At 43.2% G+C, this 23,914-nt stretch overlaps 1 protein-coding gene across 20 annotated transcripts in view; it reads left to right on the plus strand.

The window, feature by feature from the left end:
• The window catches only part of LRRFIP1 (LRR binding FLII interacting protein 1), a 114,600-nt gene that overhangs the window by 39,107 nt on the left and 51,579 nt on the right, over positions 1-23,914 (plus strand). For 14 of the 20 annotated variants that reach the window (XM_074872547.1, XM_074872549.1, XM_074872548.1 and 11 more), the window contains exons 2-6: positions 10,256-10,342; positions 17,644-17,661; positions 21,625-21,672; positions 23,268-23,312; positions 23,849-23,899. In XM_074872547.1, coding sequence (XP_074728648.1) covers positions 10,256-10,342; positions 17,644-17,661; positions 21,625-21,672; positions 23,268-23,312; positions 23,849-23,899 — 249 coding nt within the window. Of the gene's footprint in view, positions 1-2,343; positions 2,412-10,255; positions 10,343-17,643; positions 17,662-21,624; positions 21,673-23,267; positions 23,313-23,848; positions 23,900-23,914 lie in introns of those variants that run through there. The other 6 variants (XM_074872550.1, XM_074872531.1, XM_074872544.1 and 3 more) reach the window with 3 other exon arrangements.

Below are 23,914 nucleotides of genomic sequence, written 5' to 3' on the forward strand. Positions count from 1 at the left end.
TAGGAAGCGTTTCCTGATCGTGTTAGGTTGGCCTGGTTCCTGATTTCAGTATAAGCCATAGGGGGGGATGAAATGGGTGTCTGTTAAACACAGATTTAAATTACAGATGTTTTCTCTGTACCGAATGTTGACTGCCTGTGAAGTGTGCTGGGCAGACTACATTGACTGGCTTCCCTTTCCCCTTTCATTTCTCGTGTTTTGCTGCACAGACATACCTGTCATACCCTCCAGCTAGCAGGTTTACCAGGAAGAAATTTAACACAAGGCTATAGTGTATCACTGAATCTCCAATTCTCAACTTTCAGAGTAGCTTAAGCCTGACTTTTTCTAATTAAAAAACCCAATACCTTTGAGGCATGTGATTATCTTCCTGCTTCACAGGAACATATTATTTCTATGTCTGTTAGTTTATTTTCATACACACGTAGGAACGGATTTAAGACAGTTCAAATTTATTTTTTTAGAGCAAAGTTGGGTCCTTTACTCTGTAATGAAGGAAAAAATCAGGCTCAACAGGTGGTTTTGGACTTTCAGTACTTGAAGGGGACTTAGAGGAATGAGAGAGACGTTTTACCAAAGCCTGCAGTGATGAGGGCTAACAGGTTTAAACTGAAAGAGGGTAGATTTAGACTAGATGTGAGGAGGAAATTCTTCCCTGTGAGGATGGTGAGGCCCTGGTACAGGTTGCCCAGAGGAGCTGTGGCTGCCCCCTCCCTGGAAGGGTTCAAGGCCAGGTTGGACGGGGCTTTGGGCAGCCTGGGCTAGTAGAAGGTGTCCCTGCCCATGGCAGGGGGGTTGGAACTAGGTGATATTTAAGGTCCCTTCCAACCCCCAAACCATTCTGGGATTCTATGATTTAGGTAAAACCACAGTCTGTTTTACAAATGCAAAGCTTGCCCTCACTTAAGCAGGGTTTCTCCCAGGACCAGGGTGCAAGTTAACATCCCTAATGCTTTTTATTTAAAGGAAGCGTGTCCGGCCTTTCCAGGGACAGTGGGACATGGCTGGGGTCCAGGGACTGTCAATGAAGTTGAAGTATTGCCCCCAAATGTAAAATAGTGCCAGCGCTTCCAAATTAGCTAAACTATTGTCAGCAGCATGGCAGCGTGTGCTCTGCCAGCGAGACTAACCTGATGCTCCGTACTGGGCTGGCAGCTCAGGGAAAAACTGAGCTCAGCTGCTGGGTGGAGGCTTCGCAGGGCTCCCCAACCTGCGCCGCCTGTCCGGGAAAGGGGGAGAGCGCAGGGTTTAGTTGCTAAGGAGCAACCTGTTTTGCTTGTCTCTGCAACCGGAGAAAATCCGGTGCCAGGAAGAGATGACTCTCGTGTGCTCTATTGTTGCTGCTGCAAAACTGCCATGGATAAAACGAGCTGCTTAAGCTTCGGTAATTCTCCCTGCCCCGGTGGTTTCCTCCCTGCCCTCTGCTCTCGGCGAGGGGGTAGGTGTGTGCGCTTCGGCTGAGATCAGGGGGAAGCGAGAAATGGCACTAATTTCCCTGGAGCCAAGATTTCTGCTCCGACTGTGCCGTGAATTGTTCTTGGGGTATTGTCCCGTTTCGTGCCATTAAAAAACACTTGTGTCCTCTAGTCCTTCTGATTTTTTTCCCTTGGTGTGTTTTAGACTCATCCAGCTCATCACAAGACACGTTTTGAAATGCAGAATGCCCTTTTTTTGTCCAGCCACAGTTCCTGATTGCTCTTCTGCAGTACTCACAACCTCGATTAGGTGGTTGGTTTTTTTTTTTTTGTCCCGACCTTTTGCTCCTTTTTTATTGCTGAGTGTAATGCTATTTCTTAAAGAATAAAACCAACACCAGCATATCCAGCGTTGATCACCCGTTTGAAACTCAGCTCTACACAACCTAACACACTCTACTGATATAATCGCAGCAAATTAACAACAGTTTCGCGGTTTATTTCTGCGATGCAAATGCTGGTTGGTGTGAATATATATTTATAAGCATCTGTTCAGTGTTGTTTTCCAGCATGCTGGGAGACGCAGCTTGGCTACGCTGAGCGGGGACTTGTTCGGGGATGTTTTCCTCGAGCATAAAAAGGAGGTTATGAGCTTTTGCAAGCACTCTCGGAATTGCTTTCTGCGATACGGGAAGCTCGATGCCCGGCTGCGGGGGGGGTTTCTGGGGCAATAACCCCCGGTAACGGAGAAAGGGGACGGAGCGCGCCGCCCTCCGCCGCCGAGACACCCCGGGCTGAGGAGGCAGCGCCGGCCGAGCGGGCTGCCCCGGCCCCGGTCCCGGCAGCGGCCGCCCCGCCCCGTGGCGGCGCGGGGGGTGGGGGGGGCCCGGGCGGCTTCCTGCAGCGCCCAGCGGCGGGGCCAGGCGGCGGCGGGAAGGAGCGGCCGCGGCCATGGAGGCGGCAGCCGACTGCCTCAGCCCGGCCGCCCGGCAGCAGGTAGGGCCCGGCGGCGGGGCGCTTGCACCCACTTCGGGGGGGGGGGGGGGTGTTGGGGCACCGGCCCGGTCTCCGCGGCGTGCCCACGGGCGGCGGGGGCTTTCCGGCGCTCCACGTGGGGCAGGAGCGGGCCCCCCGGGCTGCCCCCCCACCCGCTGCCCGAGCGCCGGCGGAGCGGTCTGGGCACTGCGGGGTGTGCGGGGGGGGGGGCTCTGGGTCGGGTGTAATTCACGGCAGCTCCGCAGCGGTGGGTGCTGGTGTGAGGTGCTGGCGCTGGCGGCTGCCTAACGTTCTTCAAAGGGCACGGAATTGTCTAAGGCTTTCTGTTAAAAATCAGACTAAAACGTAGGCTGCTTGCTGCTCAGTTTGCTAAGGGAGCAGATCCGCCAACTGAACCTGTTAAATGTTTTCTAAATAAAGTTTAAAAACGGCCCCCTGTGTCCGTAAAACGTTAATGGGTGGATTAGCCATCCGTTGACATAAACTGGCACTCTCCGGTTCACCACTGTCACCGTGCGAGCGGGAGAGGAGCTGTTAGATAAGCCCATCATGGGCTTGTCTGTCCAACCAGCAGTGCTGGTACGTGGGTGTTAGAGGGGAATCCTTCTGTTTATGTGTAGGCTAAGGTTCATGAACATGCTGCCTTTTAATGCTAATTTGCATTGAAGAGAAAGGTGAGGAGTTAAGCAGGATGTGGACTGAGCGAGCCCTAGGTGACTCATAGGCTCATTATCAAATGAATAAGTGGTGCAAAGTATGTTTATATTTATAACTCAGATGCAAAAAATGTCAGGTGAATATGCTGGTTTGACCTCTAAACGTCGAAGTCATTTATAGATGCTCTTGTTTCATCGCTAAGGAGCGCGTGGTAACTCACGGAGAGCTGGAAGTCACTGGTTTAGGTCACTCAAGTGGAGACGGGAAGAACATTGCCAAGGGTTAGCCACGTTGGTCAGCTGTGTTATGGGGATACTGCAAATCAGGTGCTGCTTGTCTAAATAGACTTTTAAATTCTTTAGAAGTACAACAAACCTTATCAGATTTCTTTTGTCTAATGAAGCATATGACTTACATAAAGAGAGTGAACGGTTGTATAACATTTGAGGAAAAGCCTTTACATGCAGAATATGGGAATAGGATGTCATCAGTCATGAAAAATTATGCTTGCCCCAAAAAAGACTTGCTGGCTGTATCTTAAGCATTTTGGCAAGAAGTTTAAATCAGCCTGAGAATAGTTATTGCAGAAATACATAATAATAGTTGTGTACAGTGAGCAGGTGTAATTTAGTCGGGCAGACTTGTGTTTTAAAGTTTCTCTGACAGTGGGATCAGAGAGCTTTCTGAGTATGGTTTGGTGCTGGCAAACACTTCAGTCCTCCACAAAAAATGTGATACTAACTTTGATTGCTAGTTTTAGATAATTTTGAGTACATTGGAATTAAGGGGTGCTTTGTATAGATCGAAAACTTACGTATGTAGCTATGTGGCAAGTCAACTAGTCATTTTTCACTGCTCAAAAAAGCAGCATAATTTCCTGTCTTTGTTGGCTGTTTCTTGGGGCTCCCAGTCGAACAATGAACTCTTGGACATTTCATAAGCGAAAAGCACTGAGAATGCACACCTTCAGGATGTGTGTCACTAGCCTATACCTAACCAAGTCACCTAAATAATTCTCTCATCACAATGATAATGAACGTGCAGCTTCCCTGACGTGGCTCGCGGGGCCTGGAAGCCGTTGCTTCCATAAGCGCTGTGCATTATACGCTGGCCCTGGGTGCAACCAGACCTCGCCTCGTCTTGATGAGTGGTATTTAAAAAGGGGGTGTGTGGGGGTAACTCCTCAGCAGTTGCAGAGCTTGTACTCCCACTTCTCCCTGCTGCCTCATGCTGCAGACACCAGAAGATGCTTCTCACCCTTTCCAGCTGATATCAAATATCTGGTTTGGCTTTTTTTTCAGATGCAGTTGTACCAGGTTACAATCTGTTTAGTTTTTCCCTGTTCAGAGCTAAATGTACTGAACTCCTTAAGGCAGGGTAAAGATCTGCTTGCACAGGACTGGATTTTTATTTTAAACCTGAAGTGACCCTTAAGCAGGGGTGTTGAGGGCTGAGCAAGTGGACCAACAAAAGCAATGAGCACTTTGCAGTGCAGCAGTATTTGTTTAGGGGCTTGGTGGCTTTAAATCCTTGTGGGCAACTGCAATAAAAAGACAAAAATGCAGGATGTACAGTTGTAGTATTGGAGTGAGTTACATAAATTAAGGGGATTATTTTTCAGCTGGTGTGCATTTCTGTGTTCATCTTGGCAGTGTGGTTGGCATCTCTTCTTGTTTTGCCCACGGGGCTTGACAGAATCCCCTTAGGAGTTGGGGTTTTTTTGTATGACATGCACAGTATGGCTGAAGCTGCCGGTTCTCCTTGTCAGATGAGCAATACTTCATAAAAGGGAAGTTACAAAAGCTTTGTGATGAGAGCAATTAGGCTTCATATTTTTATTCTTCTGTTTTTGCCAGTGATCTGTCACTTTTGATTGAGGCCTGCATTGCTTACTGAGTCACTGGTGAATTTTAGATCTTTTTAAGATAACTTCCTTCAATCTTGGGGATTTTTTTTTTTTTTTATATTGAATCCATTGAATAGTTTGAATAGTTATTTATACTGGCAACCTTGAGATTTTCGTTTTAGCTTTTGTAGTCTGAATTTCAGAAGTCTGTATGAATTTATTGGGGGTTTCATGACGTTCAGCTGTGACTCTTGCAGGCTACGGTGTCTGTCTCTGCTACAGCCCTTAGAGGTGACTTGGGTCTGGGCTCTGACAAGTGCTTGGGCTGGATGAAGACCAAAGTCATCCAGGCAAAGCCTGTTTTGGTTTAGTCAGCACAGAGAGAGAAATGTGAAGTCAAAGTTGTTGTTTGCAGGGTGTGCAAGAAATCAAGGTATTTGTAACACAGAACTATTAATGTGAAAACAGAGTCCAAGGCTTTCAAAGACTGTGGTTTGGCAAACTCATACGAATTTAGTCTGCCCCTGCTTTTCAGGTAAGGGGTCCATAATAAATCTGACACTCTTGTGTATTAGTCTAAAAGTCTGTAGGTGATAGCGGAGGTCATATTATGGATGTTCATGCTGTGTGGCTTGCTGTTGGGGTAGCCACTCCTGTCAGTAGCTGAGCTATGCTTTTGCACAGGAAAATCTGTGTGTAATAGTTCCTGTTTGTCTCCCACACTTGCTGCAGAATTTGCTGGATGTTAGGGTTGCTACCAGACTTTTGGTTTGACTTTGCTAAAAGCGTACACAATAAGTGTTAGGTGTGGACTCAGCCCTGCCCTGATTGATTTGCTTCCTCTGAGCGCATGAGCGATGCCAGATTTGTCACCAATGCCACCAGTAGAATATCACAAACATTCATTCGGGTTAAGTAACTATATCTACCATAACTATGTGGTAGAAATGGGGTTATGAATGCCACAGGTTGATCATTTAGTGACCAGCCTGATTATAGCACAGTACATTTCTGTCGAGTTGGAGAACACCCTCCAAAGGCTCGTGCGTAGCCTCAGAGCGGTAGGGTTTGGAAACACTGAGATGGATATTGGACTTGTGCAGCTGGGAGATTGGTTTTGCTCTTTGTCAGATGAGGACATTCCTGTGAACCTGTGAGTATTTGGGAGCTCTGACTTCCCCTTCCGCAGACTCTAGTGGTCCTGTTGAAGTGCCAAGTCTGTCTTAACCAACCTTACCTGAGGAAGTGAAGTAAGCTTTATTTGATGGAAGTGATTGGTTCATGTTTAATCATTATCTCAGTGCTAGTCGTATCACTGATGCCATCAGAGACCATTGCTTATTGTATTGATCAGATCATTGCACTGAGAATTTTTTCTCCTTGTGTATTTCTTGTCACCTGTAGTCTCATTTTGCTGTGGATTCGAAAACCCTTTAGGGAAGGATGGCCTGTTTCTGCCTTTGTCCAGCACAGATGAGCTGGTGTTTTTGTCAGGAACCGTAATGAAAATTAACTGTGTAATCATCTAAATAACATCCAGACACTGCTGAGAACATGTTTAAAAATGTAACAGTCAGTTTACTTAGAGTATTTGATGCAGAATGCCAGGCCTTAAGGTAGGAACTAACAGCAGCGTTCCGACATCCAGGCTGAGGTTACCGAGAAGCCAAGAGCCAGGCTCTTTGTGGTCGTGCATGGCAGGAGGATGAGACAGTGGGGTTTAAATTGAAAGAGCAGGTTCTGACATCACGGCAGAGGGGAAGGAAAACTCCTCACTGTGAGGATGGTTAGGCATCGAAGCAGGAGCTTGGAACGGCTGTGGAGCCACCAACCTTGGAGGTTTTCAGGAGCCAACTGTACAAAGCCCTGAGCAGCATGGTCTGAATTCGATGCTGACCCTGCTTTGAGCAGGAGGGTGGACTGGAAACCTCCTGAGGTCCCTTCCAGCCTGAACGATTCTGTAATTCTTTGTTTTGATATGATGAAAATGAGTTGCTTTAAAATACTAGTGTTCTGGGTGGAATAACAGTGTTTTGACTTCTTGCAAAGGTACCAGTAGGGTATGTGCTGATGGCAGAACTTGCTACGTTAAAAAAAAGTTCAGGAGTTATTTAAAATGACCTAGAATATATTGTTTCTCTTGTTTGTATTGAAAGATACTTAATGATGAAGAGTCATGTAACCATGGAAATAAAAAGTTCATGAATAAAAAATATGCTTGTTCCAGATGTGAGCTATTGTTAGTCAAAAATACGAAGTGAAAATGGATTTTTACTCTTGCATGTCTTAAAGGTTTGCAAATTGGCTTTGCATGAGGAGGTGGAGGACTGCAAAGCTGAAATAGAATAAATTAGAGACACCCTATGGATTGGCACTTAAAACAAATGTGTCATACGTGTAATCTGTTGTTTACTAGGATGTTACACAAAGTAAAATTAATTTAACTTACTGCAGTTGGTATCGGTATCTAGGGAACTGGCGAGCCTTGTTCTCAGGGAGGCTAAACATTTTTTTTCCCCTTCCATTTTTCAGGTTGCTTCATTTCATTGTATATTGTGCTCACTTCAGGAGAATATATAATTCTTCAACATAGCTAGCAAGCATGTAAATCCTAATCATATGAGGAAAACAGAAGGGGAAGGACTTACATGTGTGTGTTAAGCACAACCTCTGAATTTTATGTACAGGCGTAGAGTTTTTTTAATGTGAAAGCTCACGTCGTTATTGAAATTCATAAGGATGGTATCTACAATAATTTTAACATCAAAATAATCTTGTTTCTGTCTTTTTCTGGTAGGTGGGGAAGTTAAGATATGCAGTTCTGACTGTTTGGTGTGTTTTGCTTATGGAGACTTTAAGGCCCTTTGTTCTCCATATGGGAAAAATACAGTTAATTGTTTGCACTGATGTTATTCTTCACCCAGATCAGGTGTAATTTTCCAGTGTATGTGCAGAGTTAAGTTTGTTTAATTTTTGTGCTGTTACTTAAGACTACTTACAGTTTGAGTGTCAGGATGAGGGAATATTTCTCTCAACTGTAAGGAGTGAAAGGCATCTCTCCTGTTCCCTTTCTCCCCAAAAAATCATTAATGAGCTGGAGTCCTGGGAGGAAGATACCCCTTCCTCCGGGTATGTGCGTGTTGTGTTTGAACAGCTACTGGCAAAAGATGGTGGTTGTTACCTAGTGTGGTGTGAATCACCTGGGGAGCTTCTTGTGATGAATAGCCCAGAGCAGTCCTTGTCTCTGACACTGTCCTGTATTTACAGTGGTACCGACTGTGGGACAGGCTTACAGTAGTGCTTCTTCAGGTATTACAATTTATTTTCAGATAATCAGAAATGGATCCTGTCAAGTCAGTATCAAACTTGTTCCAGTACTGTGATTTCTTACCCTGAGCATACGTCTTAGAGCATGTTTATATAGTGAGTGTCATAAATGATTTCAAACATTGCAGGTAAATCATAACGCTGCCTGGCAGGGATTCTGCCTAGTATTTGCCCAGCGGCAGGGCTGTGGGTTTATTTTGGACAAACTGCTTCAGGTTGGCAAGTGCTGTTGAAGCCACGTCCCTCGAAAATGCTTGTGGTAACGCATGCCTACAGCCTGGAGCCTGCCGTTGTTTGGCTTCGTAAGTAACAGCACCCTGCAGTGATGGGACGGGATGGTTTTTGGGCGCAAGCACGGAGGTCTGCCCTAGGTACGAGACTGTGGGTGCATTTTGCAGTTTCTTTCCAAAGTAGAGCCAGGTACCTTGAAATTCAAGCAACGAACTGAAAAGCGAGCATCGCTCTGTGCAAAACCAACCCTTTGCTCTTTCTGCCCTGGGCATTTTTACCCTCTGAGAAGGTTCTTCTGTTGCTGCAAGTAACTTTTCAGGCTGAAGTTGTCTGTGTTGCAAGAATTAAAAACTCAGTTCGTTTAAACAGATCGTATTTGCGCAACAATGAGCTGCAATAGTCATCAAAAGGAATCTGCCAGCCTACCCCTATTCAGTCTAGGGACAACACGGTAAAATGGGGGAGAATGTAGATAACCAAACAACAGTGGTATTTAGGGATTGGGGCTGTTTGTGGTGGGATTTTGTTGAAGATGGGTGATGTGAACTTAAATTTTGGCCTAGTGACTGTATATTTTGGATTTTGTTATCGTTGGTGAGGATTTAAGGCTCCTAGTCCTTCCATACACCAGCTTGTGCTTGGTTTTCATTAGCACTTTTCCGTTAGTTAAAAGTTTTAGCCAACCTACTCCTTTTTTGGCTTTTTTCCATGTTTTGTTTTGTGTTTTTGAAGGTTGTGCCCTCTTCCACAAGTTTGAGTGGCGAATATACTTACAGAAGGGAAAAGAAATTACACCTTCCTTGTTTCTGGTTTTCCGTCTGTTTGGAAGTGCTAGTTAAAGTGTTGGCGTTTTGATTTTCTGTATGCTTGACCTTGATATTATTGCAGTTTTTCATGTTAAATTGATTCTGTACTTAACAGTAAAAGATTTCAGAAGCAGAGGAGTTGGGTGTAACACCAGGATGACTAGCTGAGTGATGCCTTTTACTCCTTCCTGAGAGCTATTCTGAGTTAAGCTGGGCAAACTGCTCGCAGTCATGCTGTACCAAGCCTGAGCTGATTTTATGTTTTTCTCTACAAGACTAACTAGCTTTGCCTGGGATTAAAAGCAGAATGTTAAAAATGTTACTGTATAGCACGTTCCAGCACTTCCCACTGGGCTGAAATGAGGAAGCACTGTAGATCTCCGGAGAGGCCCGTTCGTGGCAGATTTCCACTCCAGAGAGGTTTAGACTTGAATACAGATATTTGGAGACTTTGAGTTAGTGCATTTTCTCAGGTTCCCTACACCCTAGCCTTCATCGTTTCAGCCTTAGTGGTGCATAGTCGTCCTGAACAGCAATGTTTGCCTAACTGCTGTGCCCATGTATGTGTGCGCAATGACAGTGATTAGGAAAAATGGCACGTAATGTGTTTGCTGTTGGTCAAATTAATTTATCAATAAAAGATAATCTGCACGGGGGGGGGAAGAGCAAAACCCGCCTTTCTCAAATAAATCTCACTGTTTCCTCTCTATCCACACAAACGCTAATTAAAGAAACGCCAGAGCAGTTTTAAACACAACTGCTCACCGAGGGTAGTGCCTGCATGAGGGTGTATTACCTGCCTGTGAAGCATAACAAGTTACGGAAGGCAGGGCCATTACTTGCAATAGGGAATTAACTCCTACAGATGTGTTTACAGTCTTGCCGTGTCAAGTCTCCTTATTTCATGTCCTGCTTAACAAGTGTGTTTCACGTTGAATTGTCCAGCTTTTATTTCACTGCTGTGTTCCCGTTTGCAGGCTGAAGCCAGACTCGCAGCGAAGCGAGCGGCGCGGGCAGAGGCACGAGAGATCCGAATGAAGGAACTGGAAAGGCAGCAGAAAGAGGTACAGTCAAGGCTTTGGGGGGGTGTTTTGATCATCTTCTTTCCTGAATATAATTTAAGATCCTGGAACAAAGGGTTAATCTATATTTTGTGGAAATATTAATAGTGTGCGTGGAGCTAAAGTTGATCATAGAATAGCAAATAAAATAGCCTGGAAAAAAATACAGATTGCGGCAAGAATTTTATCTTGATGAAGCCATTATAATTATTCACAGAAAATATTGATGGTTAGTTAGTAATCATTGTTTAATATTAAACTTTGAAGTACACAGCTTCTTTGCGTGTGCATTGGGGGGGTGGATTCTTATCGCTTCGTTAGAAGTCTTAATGAATATGGAAGACTCTTGGCGCTTGTATAACTCTACTTGTAAGTCATTTTTCTTTGTCCCTGTGAAGCTGGCATTGTGGTCTACCCCATTTTGTAAAAATGGTGGTCTGCTGTTGGCAGAGGTAATGATAGAAACTGAACTTGGCAAAACATTACCTTCGCCAATGTGTTTGGATTAAATGCCAGGTGTAGTCTCCCAGATTATGGAAGAGCTAGTTGTTTTATATCAGCAGCAAAGCTACTGTGCTTCTGCATGTTAGTGTGTGGGAGGTCATGGGCTTCCAGTGTAGGAATGATCTTAAAGACCAAAAAGGCTCGTTCTGCTCCTGCTCTGTTTGACAAGTAGGAGCTGCACTAAATGTCGCTCTGCTCCGGGAAACTGGGAACAGCATTTGTTTTGAAGCTCTACAGGCTGAACTAGTGCTATCAGAATGGGGCTGCAAGCACGGGTTGGCACAGGTGGGCTGAACCAGAAAGGCTTAAAACTTGTATTTGTTGATGTGCATTCAATGAAACAGCAGAGTAGACGTATCAGGGCCAACAGTAATCATAATTTATTTTTTTCGCATAGATTTTGAAGGAAAGGGAAGGAATAAGGAGTTTGGGGGCGGGGTGTAGGAATACGTACTAAAAATAGATGTACATCTGTCCTTTAGGGTGCAGAGAAGGATTCAGTTTAGCTTTTAAACAGTGAACTGGGATATGATAGCCGACTAGCATCCGTGCAGGCTGCAGTAATCAACCTGCAAAAGAAGCACTTGGGCAGTTTGCCCAGGCTCAGCTTTGGGCTGGAGCGTCTCGTCTAGTTGAGGCACGTCTGGATGTGTCGTAGCACCCTGTAGCCACAGCAGAGTTAGAGGTACCTGCAAACACACCAGGAGTTAAGTGCTGCGGGGAAGCGTTCCTGCAAGCACAGTGCCTGTGGAAGAGAGGAGCCTTTCTGCTACAGTTGCTGCCTTTTGAAGGATGTTTCTTGCAACCTGGAGCACAGTCAGAAGGCCTGGACTGCAGATAAGCGTTGGTACTGTCAAGCTGCCTCCTGTGCCTACAGCCTGAGTGATGGGACTTGTCGAGCAGCCTTTGGAAGATCTGTGGTAAACAACCACTAGGTGTTTTGTTTGGGGAGCAAAGTAAATGTGGGTGTCATGGCAGCTAACAGTGGTGTTACCATCTAATTTGCAGATAACTTTAATGGAGCTGATGACCCCTTTGAAGATTAAAAGCTGATGCTGCAAAGGGTGTCCTAGTAAATTGAAATTTTGGTATGAAAACTAAAGCTTGTGTGCGTGCTCCTGCAGTTAATAGCAAAGAGCTAGTGATCTGAAGATCTGTGAAAATTTCTTTGTATAGATAGGATTTGAATAGTATGGGATGTTGCTCTGAAATACCAAATTCAGTGAAAGCTAAGCCAGATATCTACTACAATCTGTTTTGTAATTCGTTGGCATAAATGACATAATGCTACTACACATTTATTTAATATTTTGCAAGCTTGGGTATTCTGTAACTTTTTCAATCTCAGCCCCCAGATGCAAGGTAGAACAAGTAAGGATGACTGCAGGAAGTTTTTCATTGCCACAAGTATCTTGCAGAAATAATAAAAGAAAACATAAATATAGAAAATCCCAAGCAGTGATCAACACAAGAGATTTGGCACCTACACCTTCCTTGGAGGAGAATACTGTGATACTGGTGCCTGTACAGCTTGTTGTCTGCCATCTTTTCCTTTGCAAACTTCTCAGAGAAATAAATAGCACGTTCCCACTGTTGCCATGCTGAATAACCAGAACTTAAAGCAAGTGCTTTCCTACTTCAGAAGTCTCTTTAGAGCCAGTTATGGGAGTTAAAAAGCAATAAATAAGTTTATTGCGTGTGTGTGTACTTGTTCATGCTTAAACCAGTGTACGTGCCCTGACAGGCTTCTTGTGGAGCATTGATTACTTGAGAATATATTTACATTGTTGGTCTGGATTAAAAGTTTCCAGATGCTGCTTTTACAAGCTGTAACTGTGGTGGTATAGCTCTCACTGGCAGTGAAGTAGGATGTTTTAATGTTTTGGATTTGGACTGAAAATTGTCATTAATCTGGTATTAATGGCATTTCTTAATCCTGTGCTTCATTTTCTTCATTTTCAAATAATTGGGTGACTTTTGCATCATGAGTCTCCATATGTGATTTAGCTAATGTTCTGCTTGCCATTACAGAAGAAATATCAATGCAAAAGCACCAGGTATCTGAGATTTTTGATCTCTTATGAATGTTTCTATAGGTAGAACGAGCAACAACTTCATTAGAAAGCTATTAAAACTCCCTGTGCTGGTTCTGTTGGCTAGCCATACGTGAAGAGTGCACCAAAGATTAGTCACAACTGTGCAGTAAAGCTCATAGGTAAATGGTGAAGACTACACGATATCATACCGAGCTCTTCTTTTGGCAGAAGTTATTTCATGTAAAGCACATAATTGACAGCAGAAATTGCTGCATGGTCTATTCTTTCAGAAATTTAAAATTATATTCATCATCAGCTGCACTATTGGTAAGCTCCTTTTGAGTGTGGTGAGAAGCTCGTGGCAGACAGCCTGGCTTTAGGTGATGGTGAGCACGCTGGCTGCACGTGTGGGCTCAGCCCTTGCTCAGGCTGCTGTACCTCTTGCCAGTGGTTGCTGCTACTCAGCTTGTGTCTTGTGTGCTTGGAGGGATGGCTTTACTAAACTTGGTTTGAAATACAAGGTGACTCAAAGAATTCTTCTGGAAACTTAATGTGAAGCAACATACTGCTGTAGTAGAACAACAGTTGCAGAAATTATATAGCAGAAATAGATGGGCTTTTGGAAGAAAACACTTTGAATTGTAGTATGAGATGTGGGAAAGTTGCTGTGGAAGGCTGCTGCTGTTCGCTGTGGTGGGGCAGGATTGCAGGTGTGTTCCACAGACGGTATCATCTCATCACCTGGCATCACCTCATGCCAGGCAGCAGAAAGAAGGATAAGTGTGCCAGTGTTTTGGGGTTGGTGTTTTGGGTTTGTTTTGGTTTGGTTTGTTTTTGTTTTGTTTTGTTTTTTCCCCCCAGGGAGAGGAAGGTAGGGAGAGAGTGCGAATAAAAGTTTAATAGGAAAGTATAAACTAGGTAAATAAAAAATGTTTTCTGAAGCTGAAGAAAATGAACACAAGAATCATGATCTGATGTATGCTAATGTATGAAGATAAGGGTAGTGATCACTCTTGAATCACATGCATGTGTATATATTTATATATTTAGTAGAGAATGGATTCCTGGTCATGAGGCTCTAAGAATGGCACGGATCTAATAAACAGAACTCCTTGAATGTTTCTGACTTCTTATTCCGTGATGCTTTGTTGTTGTTATCCACCAAAGATGTAAGTAATTAATCTGGAGGTCACAGTAGGTTTTCTGGTACGCTTCCATGCGTAGTAAGTCAGTACAGGAAAGCTCTCGTGAGGCAGTGCCAGTGTGTGATCTAAGCTGCAAGGACAATTACAACAGGTAGTACTTGCTCCCTTGCCTGTTTCCATACCACTGGTACCCAGTCAGCTGGTGGGAGTCAGAGCAGTGATGTGTCCTGTGTTTTTTACCATGCCGTGCTGCCATGGTCTTTAGACTCTGCAACTGTAAATGTGGTTTAAGGCCAGTCTGTTTGGCTTGTACTGTAGAGTTGTGTTTGGTACTGAGACAAATGCTCATGTGCATTCAGATGCTTTTAATTCAGGTAGAAGAGCAAGTCAGGAGTTGTCAGCTCAGTGTTTCTGAGTAACAAACTGTTAATTCTCATGGGGCTACCAGCTAAAACAGAGAGAAAAATTTTCTTAAAAGCTTGGCATGAGATACGTTAAAGCCTTTTTCCCCAAGAAATATTTAACGGTGGTGTTTCAAGACACATAAAAGCTGTAGCATTAGGGCTAATTGTAGAGAACGTTTTATGTAGGAGTACCTTCTGTGTGTTCTGCTGGCAAGACTTTAAATGTCTCTTCAAGGACTGACACTTGGAGACCACAATTTAAGCTGATATTAGTGCCTGAAGTGAAAAGAGAATGATCTCCTCCCACTCCTTAATCTGCAGGATAAGATTCTTCCTTGCCAGTTCACACAGCAGATGAGCCTGTACTTCTAGTTCGTGGCAAGTGCATTGTGCTTGTCTCCTAAGCTTCGTTTTCACAGCACAAAACTTGCCTTTGCTATTTTGTAAATTTGTTCTTTACCAGCATACTCATTTGCACGTGCTTTTCCTCCTTTGGATTCATATTTCTTTGGAATGAAATATGTTACCAGTACTTTCTGTTGTGGATTTCTTTTTTTCCACGTCAGTTCCTTGAGCATGTAGTAAATTTAGTAAACGTACTAAAGCCAAGTTAATGGGGGCAAAAGACTTGCAAACGCTCTTGATTTGCTCACCCATCCTGTTGACTGTGACTTAGACCTGTTCTTTCCTTCCTAGGAGTTGGTGCCCACAAGTGTGATCTGAGTCAGAGGGTCCCATGACGCAGCTGACATTTGGGGTTATTTGAAGCCATTTAAAATCGCAGGCAGTGCAAGAAAAACTAGAGAAAAAGTAGAATTCTTGTAGCTTGAATGGGAGGGGAGAGAGTGACGATGAAGCTTGGTGCTTACATACACAGGGAAGAAATTAAGATTTGTGATGGTTAATCTGTATCTTTCTTATAAAACCAGTGTGAAGATGCACAGGAAAATTTGAAGAGGGACAATGCTGGAAGTGTTTTTACTAGACTGGATTTCTGCCTTCAGCTGCCATCTAACCATGCTTCACTGTCTTGTTCAGCCCTGTTCTGAAGTTATTTCTATGAAAAACTTTATTTTTGTGGGAAAGTCCATGTGATGAGGCAATCAGGAAGCAGTCTGCCAGTAATACTGTGGACAAAACACTTTTTTTTGGTCATAGCATAATACAAGAAAGTGTTATTTAAAGCATTTGACTGCTTAGATGTCTATTGACTCTTTTAAGCTCTTGGGGGGGGGGGGCATATTTGCAATAGAGATTATTGTTTAAAAGTGTTTGTTTTCTCCTGTAACATACTATCTGAGGAGGACAGTACACTGATGAGAGATCAGTCACTTTGAAGCAGAACTGTTGTAATGCCTGGTAGCTAACAGATGACCCAAAAATTCCAGGTTTTGTAAATCACCGGAACAGTTATGATGATGCACTTGGCTTCATCCCTGTGCCGCTCTCCACCACCCTCCACGGTGTCTGGCCCTGAACAAGGGCCTTGTTATCTTATCCATTGGCAATACGGGTCCTGGACACAAGACTTCTTGTGTGTCTTGCTTTGTACTCAACCTGCTGTGCCAAGCCTGAAGCATTGGGGTTTGAAAAATAAGACTGCCGTGGTATTGCTTCAAAGCGTGGGTGAAACAACGGCACTGAAAAGTTAAAGGTTAAACAGCTACATGGTAATTGCCACATCTAAACCGGTGGTGTTTGGCTTTGGTGTATGGATGAAAGGCACTGTGCGACAGAGAAGCAAAAGATTGGAGTCGGCATGCAGTCTTGGGAACTGTGGGAGACTTTAGTGAATTTTCCTCTTCAGGGTTTTCTTAGTAAAAGGTAAGCGAGGTGATTAGTTGTGTGGGAATGCCAGTTTTAAATGTGGTCTTAATTTCCCCCCCTGCGCTCTCAGGAGTAAATACCTCAGAGGTATTAAGCTGGGGTCTGAAGTTGTCCTTCACGATCACAAAGAGGAACCTGATCAGGAGGGCAGGGACTGAAAGAAGTACGCTCTGCTTCCCAGCATTGACATCTGGATTGACCTGAGGTGGCACAGAAGAGCAATGGGTGGCAGGGATCCCCTGAATATTCCAAAATACGGGATACTGACCAGCTGAAGGGTTGGAGTCAGAGCTACCTACTGTTCTCCCTGGGTTGTACTCGTAGGGCAGAGGGCTGGTGTTGGTATTTATTCAGCATCAGTGCTTATCTGGGAAGATAAACACTAAGGCAGCTGAGGGCTTTCAGACCAGGGCTGTGTTACATTTCCTACAGATACGAAGGTAGGTGTTCAGCAGAGAAGGGGGCAGAATGAAGCTGCAATTTCCTTCTGGATTTGTGTTGCCAGTTAGGTGTTTTTGAACAAGAAGGCTTCCTGCTTCAGAAGTGCTAGAAAATATGCAAGAAAAAACACGTTTTCTGCTCTCACGTGGATTTATAAAGCTGATCAGTCAAGGGCAGTTCTCCACTTAAACGAAATTCAGATGTGTTAGAGTGGCTGTAATGCTTTTGTGTATTATTAAAATGGTTCAAGGCCATGGAACAGCTTTGTAGAGTCAGCAGTGCATTTATTGGGGCCTGCAAATGGTGTGAGGCTCTGTGGAAACATTAAAAATTGAAACAGCAACCTGCAGATCCTTCAGTGCTGGCAGTATACGTGCAAGGAATTTTCAGAGAGTTTTAACAAGCTGACACTGTGCTGTACATGAGTGAAAGATGGATAGCATTGATGCTTTTGTAACTATGCTTCATCAGTTAAGGACAAAATTTGTTCTTAAGAACAGATTTTCTGTAGTTAATGCTATTTGCTTTTATTATGATGGTAGATGCACAGCTGTCACCCCAGGTGAATATTTGGGCATCCATTACTTTGAAGGAGGGAGGCTGGCAAAGCGAGAGGTCCTAGTTCACACCTGGGTTAGACTCTGCTCTGGTGCAAAATCTAGGGAGCAGATGTTGCATGTGCCTCCGAGAGCGTAGTGGGTATGAGAACAGGAATGCTGTGTTTGAGCTGTTCGTGTGGAGGAGGCCTAGAATGTAAACACTGCTTTCATTCGACTTAATTCTACAGGGCTTTGATGTGCACTTTTTTGTATTCACGTTTTGCTGTATATTCTGTATAAATGATTTTTTTTCCTCCCTTTAGAATGATTAATGAAACATTGCATTGCTATTTATTCATTCATGCTAGCTTTTGTTTCCTTGTTTCTTTCCTTTCCCTTTTCCCCTAGATCTATCAAGTTCAGAAGGTAGGGCTTGCTCTCTTTCATTCTTGTTTGCATGTGTTCCCACGTTATGGGTCTTGCTATTATTTCAGAAAAACCTCTAAAGAGTGGAGGATGCACAGTAGGCTTTGTATTTCCATGCAATTCCTCCCTTCCCTCCCATAGTCTTGTGAGGTGGATAATAAAGGGTAGTGGTGGAAGATGACCTGTGTAAAATGGGTCTTGTCAGGCACTTAATATAATTTTTTCTACAGACCGTTTGGCAAAGAATAAGCACTAAGCAGAAGAGTAATTTGACAAACCAGCCGTCAAAGGAGGGTGTGGTGGCTCCACGTGTCACCAGGAGCCATACAGATGTTTGTGTGTTGGAAGGCCAAGAGCATTGCTGAAAGTATTTCAGGCTGGGCAAGCATTTAACAGGTGCCAGCAGGAAGAATGACTTCCAGATGACTTTGTTTGCAGAAAGTCACTGAAGTAAATCAGAGACGCTGCATTTGAATTTATAATCTTTTTGTAAATAAATGGTATGGCCTTTCTTCCAGTGTGACCTAAGCATTGTAAATGCTTTTATATTGTTTAATTCTCTCTTACCTCGGTTTAAAGTCATGATCTCTTCCCTCCTCCCAACTTCCTTTTCATAGTTCCAAATGATGGCAAAGATGATGATGATAATAATAGCTCTAACTGAGGTCACTTGCTATGTAACAACAGAGTTTTGGGGTTTGTGTTACGATGTTTGGCTGTTCTGTACTTCCAGCATGTGAATTGTGTGGTACCTAGAAAGAGAAATGACTCCAAGGAGATTTTGCAGGGAGGGAAAAAGCATCTGTTTCTTCAAGCCTGCCATTTTATACCATATCAAATATATATCTTTTTCCTGAGATGTTTTTATTGCTTGCTAAATGATAAATGTCTCCTAAAACCACAGCCTGTTTGTTTTTGTTCTGGCACTCCAGCTGACTTAACTGCATGTTTCACTCGCTTGACCTAGCAGTGCGTGTGCTTCTTGGAAATGCTGTTCTCCTCTTCAAGCACATATGTGTATGAACATAGCTACTCAAATCATGTGCTCTGGTATTTAATCCTGACCCCATCAATTTGGCAACAAATATATCTTACTCTTGTTTTTATTTGTGGAGTTGAGTACGTACTGAGGGACTCAAATTAACATCTGCCCACGGATCAACAGGCTCGTTATCAATCTCCTTTATAGGAACTAATTTAATCTTCTGGTACAAACGCAGCCCCATGGGAGACAAGGAGGTTGTTTACTGTTGGTGTCCTGACATGGATGAGAAGATAAGTGGGTTAGCCTCACAACATCTCGTAGCGAGTTTGCAAGTCTAGCAGTTTCACTGTCACGTAGTGAGCAAATCTGATCTAGAATTCTCTCTCAATGGTATTAATGTCCTTAATTATTTAATTCTAATATCACTTTTCAGGGTAGAAGGGAACTTGAGTCTGGCAAAGGCTTTTAACTAAAAACCAAATGAATGGATAAGCATCATTTCTTCCTTTAACCCATGTGGCCATTCAAACCAGGCCCCTCGGGGCAGAACAGAAGAGTTGGCGTAGAGAAAGAAATGGGAAGTGACTGAGGGGGCAAAATACCTGAGACTTCAAATGCTGCCAGTTCAGTCCAGTGTGAGATGTGCTGTCTAAAAGATTATAAATTAAAAGTAGTTTCAAGGCAATTGCATTCATTAATATCCCCAAAAGAGAAATGTTAAGCACGTAGCTATGTAATTTGAAACGGTGGAAGGAAAATACTGTAAGTGGAACTTGTGACATTGCAAGTCTTGTAGGGGGTATTTCCTTGCTTCCCTTTTGCAAAGCTGAATTCAGAAGCCTATGTCAGAAAGTAAGGAGAACAGAGGGCAGGAAAAGGAAGCCACAGACCTTACAGAAGTTATTAGCATGTTTATGGATCCTTCCTATGTGTGAGAAAGGATTCTCCATTTTCGTAGTGTTTTTTTAAAAAATTGATTTCTAGTGTTAGTAAATGTTATACATCTTTTGGGGGTGGGGGGAACCTTTAATAAGGCTTTATCTGACCTGATTTAACTACAAAGCATATAATCAGAGGGTTCTGATCATGTACACAGTCCTGACCAGCTGGAGTTTGTACAACTTTCAGGAGTCATTTTCAGGATGTGATATACATAAAACTTCATTTTACAACAGGCTGTTGCACGTGTTATGCTTCTGCCTGGAAGTAACTAGTCTGAGCACTTGTGAGGAAGTATTTCATGCTTGAAGAAACAATGGTGAATGTCATGCACTCTAATTTCATGTAGTTTAAGGGAGAAATTTCACTTGTGTGCAATTTGGCTAGGCATTGTGTAGGGCTGTTAGATGTATTTGAGCACACGCTGCGATGCTTTGCAGGGAAAGCAGAGGGGAATGCTTCCCTCTTCTCATAGGGATGTGGTTAAAGAGCTTGTTGAACTGTTGTCTCTTTTCCTTGTTTCAGAGAGATGTTTGTATACTATTTAAATCTGCACTGCAGTGAATTGATTTCCTGTTTTCAAATTACTGGCCTAAAAACTTATTTTCTAATATTTTTCCTAATAAATGGGATTGCTGTGAGTTCCTGCCTTTTCCCGATTTGACCCCAAAACTGACAGCATTTAAAGGTTGTGGTGCACTGTGGGCTCTCCGGGATGTGTAACTGAGCACCCCGATGCCTATGCTACTTCGTAAAACAGGCTTTCTTCTCTCCAGAGCTGTTAAGATGAAAATAAAGATGACCTTAACATGAAAATAATTTTGTTATTTAATGAGGAAGAACTCTGAAGTGGGAATAAACTGATACAGTATCAAAGAACACACAGCTGTTTTATTCTAGTTTATTAATAAATAGTCAATGAGATTTTTAAGGGTGAAAGTGAAATTACATTAATACCATTGAAAGAGTGCTAACAGATTTCTGATTTGGTTTTTTTTTTAAACATTAACTAAGGTTTTGACTGTTGATACTCCTGCCTCCTCAAGCCTCTGGGAAAGCTGGCAAGTACAGGCTTGTTTTTTCCACAAATACGTGAACCTCAAAGCACATAATCTACATATTTCTAAAATACATAATATGCTTCCTTAAGGAGGATTTCCATTTGCCAATTACTGTACTGCAGGCCGGTGATTTTTCTTCACACAGGAATGTTATGGTCACCATTATAAATGCAAACTTCCTGAGACTAGATTTGAAGCACGTGTTTGGGGAGGAAGAAAAGTCCTGCTGAACTTATGGAAATTTGAACAATTGGCTGTCTGGTGGAAATGCAAGTTCATTGGGAAGTTCCCAATGTTGTGCAAAGAAATGATGAACTGAGGAACGGTTCAGAAGAGACAGTCTGCTAAGAAGATGCATGGCATTTGGTACTGAAATGCAGAGAGCTTTCCAGTGTTGCCTGCATTGGTGAAGCATGTCCTCTGCTATCCTTTGGGGTGGTACCACCACTGTCGAGATGGTTGAAGCGTAGGCAAAAAAAGTCTGAAAAGGCACTCTGGGGAGTTCTGCATACAGTGAGTAAGAATGCACAGAGATTAGTTGTATTGTGTTCAACTTGTCTTCCCGGTTTGACAAATCTATACGGTAAACATGATTTGACAGCATTTTTCATCCTGAAAGTGTTCTGCATTCGGATCCCTTGTAATGAGTCTTGACTTAAATGGGTCAGGAATTCAAGACTCATTACACTCCTTGTTCCTGTCCCCACAGCACTGGGTTTTTTTTGCAGTGCTGAGAAAGAAGAAACAGTTGAGTACCCCGGCCGTACCCCAAACACCCCTTTCCCCTTTCTGGGCAGCTTTTCCTGGGCACATGCTGTGGAGGGCTCTGGTGACACTCAGCACGGCTTTTCCCTGGCATGTTCGTGTGTGTGTGTGTGTAGAGCTGTGTGGCTCAGCCAAAACCTGGCAATGCATGTCTAAATGTTCTGTGTTTGCCTTTCTCATCTAAATTCTGTTTTTTCCCTTTTCTGTCTGTAGAAATATTATGGTCTGGATACTAAATGGGGAGACATCGAGCAATGGATGGTAGGCCTTGATCAACATAGCTAAACAACTTTTACCTGTTGAAGTTTTGTATAGTTCAGAGAGTTTGAAATACCACAAAGTAGGTATTTTCATGTATTGGAAACGTGGATTCCACTCTTTTCACAAGGATTCTTGCAGTCTGCATCAATGTGGCTTATGATCAGCTTAAAACTGGCAAGGGTTTGTTAAAGCCATCTCTTTTTACAGACCTCTGTCCCCACTCTTACCACCTGGAGATTAGCTTAGCATATAGACCTATTAAAGCCACTTGTGATACAAGGAATATATGTACTCATTTTACTTCTCGTGGATTTTGTTACAATTTCAGTCTTCTCAACTCTGCCTTCAGGTAAATTTTGGGCAAGTTTTATCCACGCTTCTTCAGTTACCTTTGTAGTTAGTGGTCCAGGGGTACTCTTCAGATGCATTATTACTGCTACTATGGCAATGCTCGCTTCTTCTGATAATACAACGTCCTGGATTTTACTATTTGCCAAGCCAGTGAAGTTGATATCAGATATAGACTTGGCCATTAGCAACATCTGACTGAAATGAAGATGAAGAAAGTTGCTAAAGGGTTGGAAGACGTTGACTTCAAATGCCTTTCAAACCTAAGTTTATGAAATCACTTACCGATGATGCTGGATGAAAACTTGTTCGTGGCTGAGTAGCACACACTAAGAAAAGGCAAAACTGAACAGCTGACTTCCAGTGTGGAAGACAACTTCTCAAACTCCCTGGCTTCCTTGACTCTTGATAATTAATCAGCATAAATGCAAGTTTGCTCTATGCCTTCTTGGAAGCCTGCTGCCACATGGACAAACCATCCAGCAAGATGTTCCAATCTCACAAAGAAGCCATTAAGTCTCTTCAAATCCTTGCTCAGTGAGCTTAGCTCCACCTTACTAGCAATTCCCTTGCTTAGAAATCAGTTCACCTGTGAGAACCATTAACTACAATGTTGAAACTTTTTTTTCCCCTGTTTTCTATCACCGTTTCTAAATTCCATGTAAAATCAGTTTGTTGGAACGTAATACATCCTACAGCATTTCTAGCATTAACACAGCCTTTGGCCTGCAAAAGGCAGTGGTGCTGTGTGTTGCAGAGGCTGTAAGCAGAGCACAGATGCTTTTGGTCTGGAAGAAGGGGCCAGGCTGTGTGTCCCTGGGATACCCACTAGAGAGAAACCATTGCCCTGCCACATTATTTCAAATAGAAGATTTTTGGAATTTATTTTGAAGGGCTGCAAACTGGAAAGCTTAATTACGAAAGCACTGTAAGTATACTGATTCCCAGGTGCAGAGAGATGCACCTGAAACTTTTTTTGAGATAGAAGTAAAGGTGTAACTGCGTACAGTTTTCTGCAAAAATATTAAAAGTGTGTAGCAGAATAAAACAGAAGGGAAGAAAGTTGGGGTCACAAATGAGGGGAAAAGGGTTTTTCTGACTTGACAAGGTCTCACCTCCCGTTGTTTGGTTTAACTTCACTGACTCCTAAACATTACTGAAGTTCGCTTTGTCTTTCTGAAAGTGCTCCATTGGTGTATCTGTCCTTTCAACACTTCACTCTCTGTTTTTTCTCTGCTGCTTGGTAGGAAGACAGTGAACGTTATTCCCGTAGAGCCCGAAGAAATGCCTCGGTTAGTATTTACTTTTGCTTTTTCTTTTTCTTTTTAGCTAGACATTTCAAATTAAGAAAACAGACATGTATAAGGCAGTTCCTTTTTAAAGGAAAAGACGAAACAAGCTTGCCCCACCCCAGACGAGTGCAAACCCCAAAGCCACTTCCTGACTTCTCTGCCCTCTCCCCGGTCACGCCAGGGAGCTTTTGCAAATGTGCTAGAATAAAGGGGGGCAGGGGGTGGAAGGTGGGGAAATAACCTGCTTGGAGTGTTTAATATTCATTTATTCAGACTGTGGGCTGAGAGCATAGAGCAGGGAACACTTGAGCAAGCTTGTCATTCATCCTGTAGTAAAATGCTTGACACTGTTTCTTGGGCAGGGTATGATTTCATTTACTTCTCCCTTACAGTTTTAATGTGATTCTTTTTTTAAAGACTTTTATTTTGTATGTCTTCTCTTTCCTTCTGTTCATCCAAGCCATCAGCATTTACCTCACTGCCTGTTACTTGTGTTCTTTTCATTGTTTTCTTGTCTTTATACTTTCTTTTGATAGGCTTCGGATGAAGATGAGCGCATGTCAGTGGGTAGCCGTGGAAGCCTGAGGGTTGGTAAATTGTAC

This window comes from Strix uralensis, chromosome 6 (genome assembly GCF_047716275.1).
Source record: "Strix uralensis isolate ZFMK-TIS-50842 chromosome 6, bStrUra1, whole genome shotgun sequence".
Taxonomy (NCBI): domain Eukaryota; kingdom Metazoa; phylum Chordata; class Aves; order Strigiformes; family Strigidae; genus Strix; species Strix uralensis.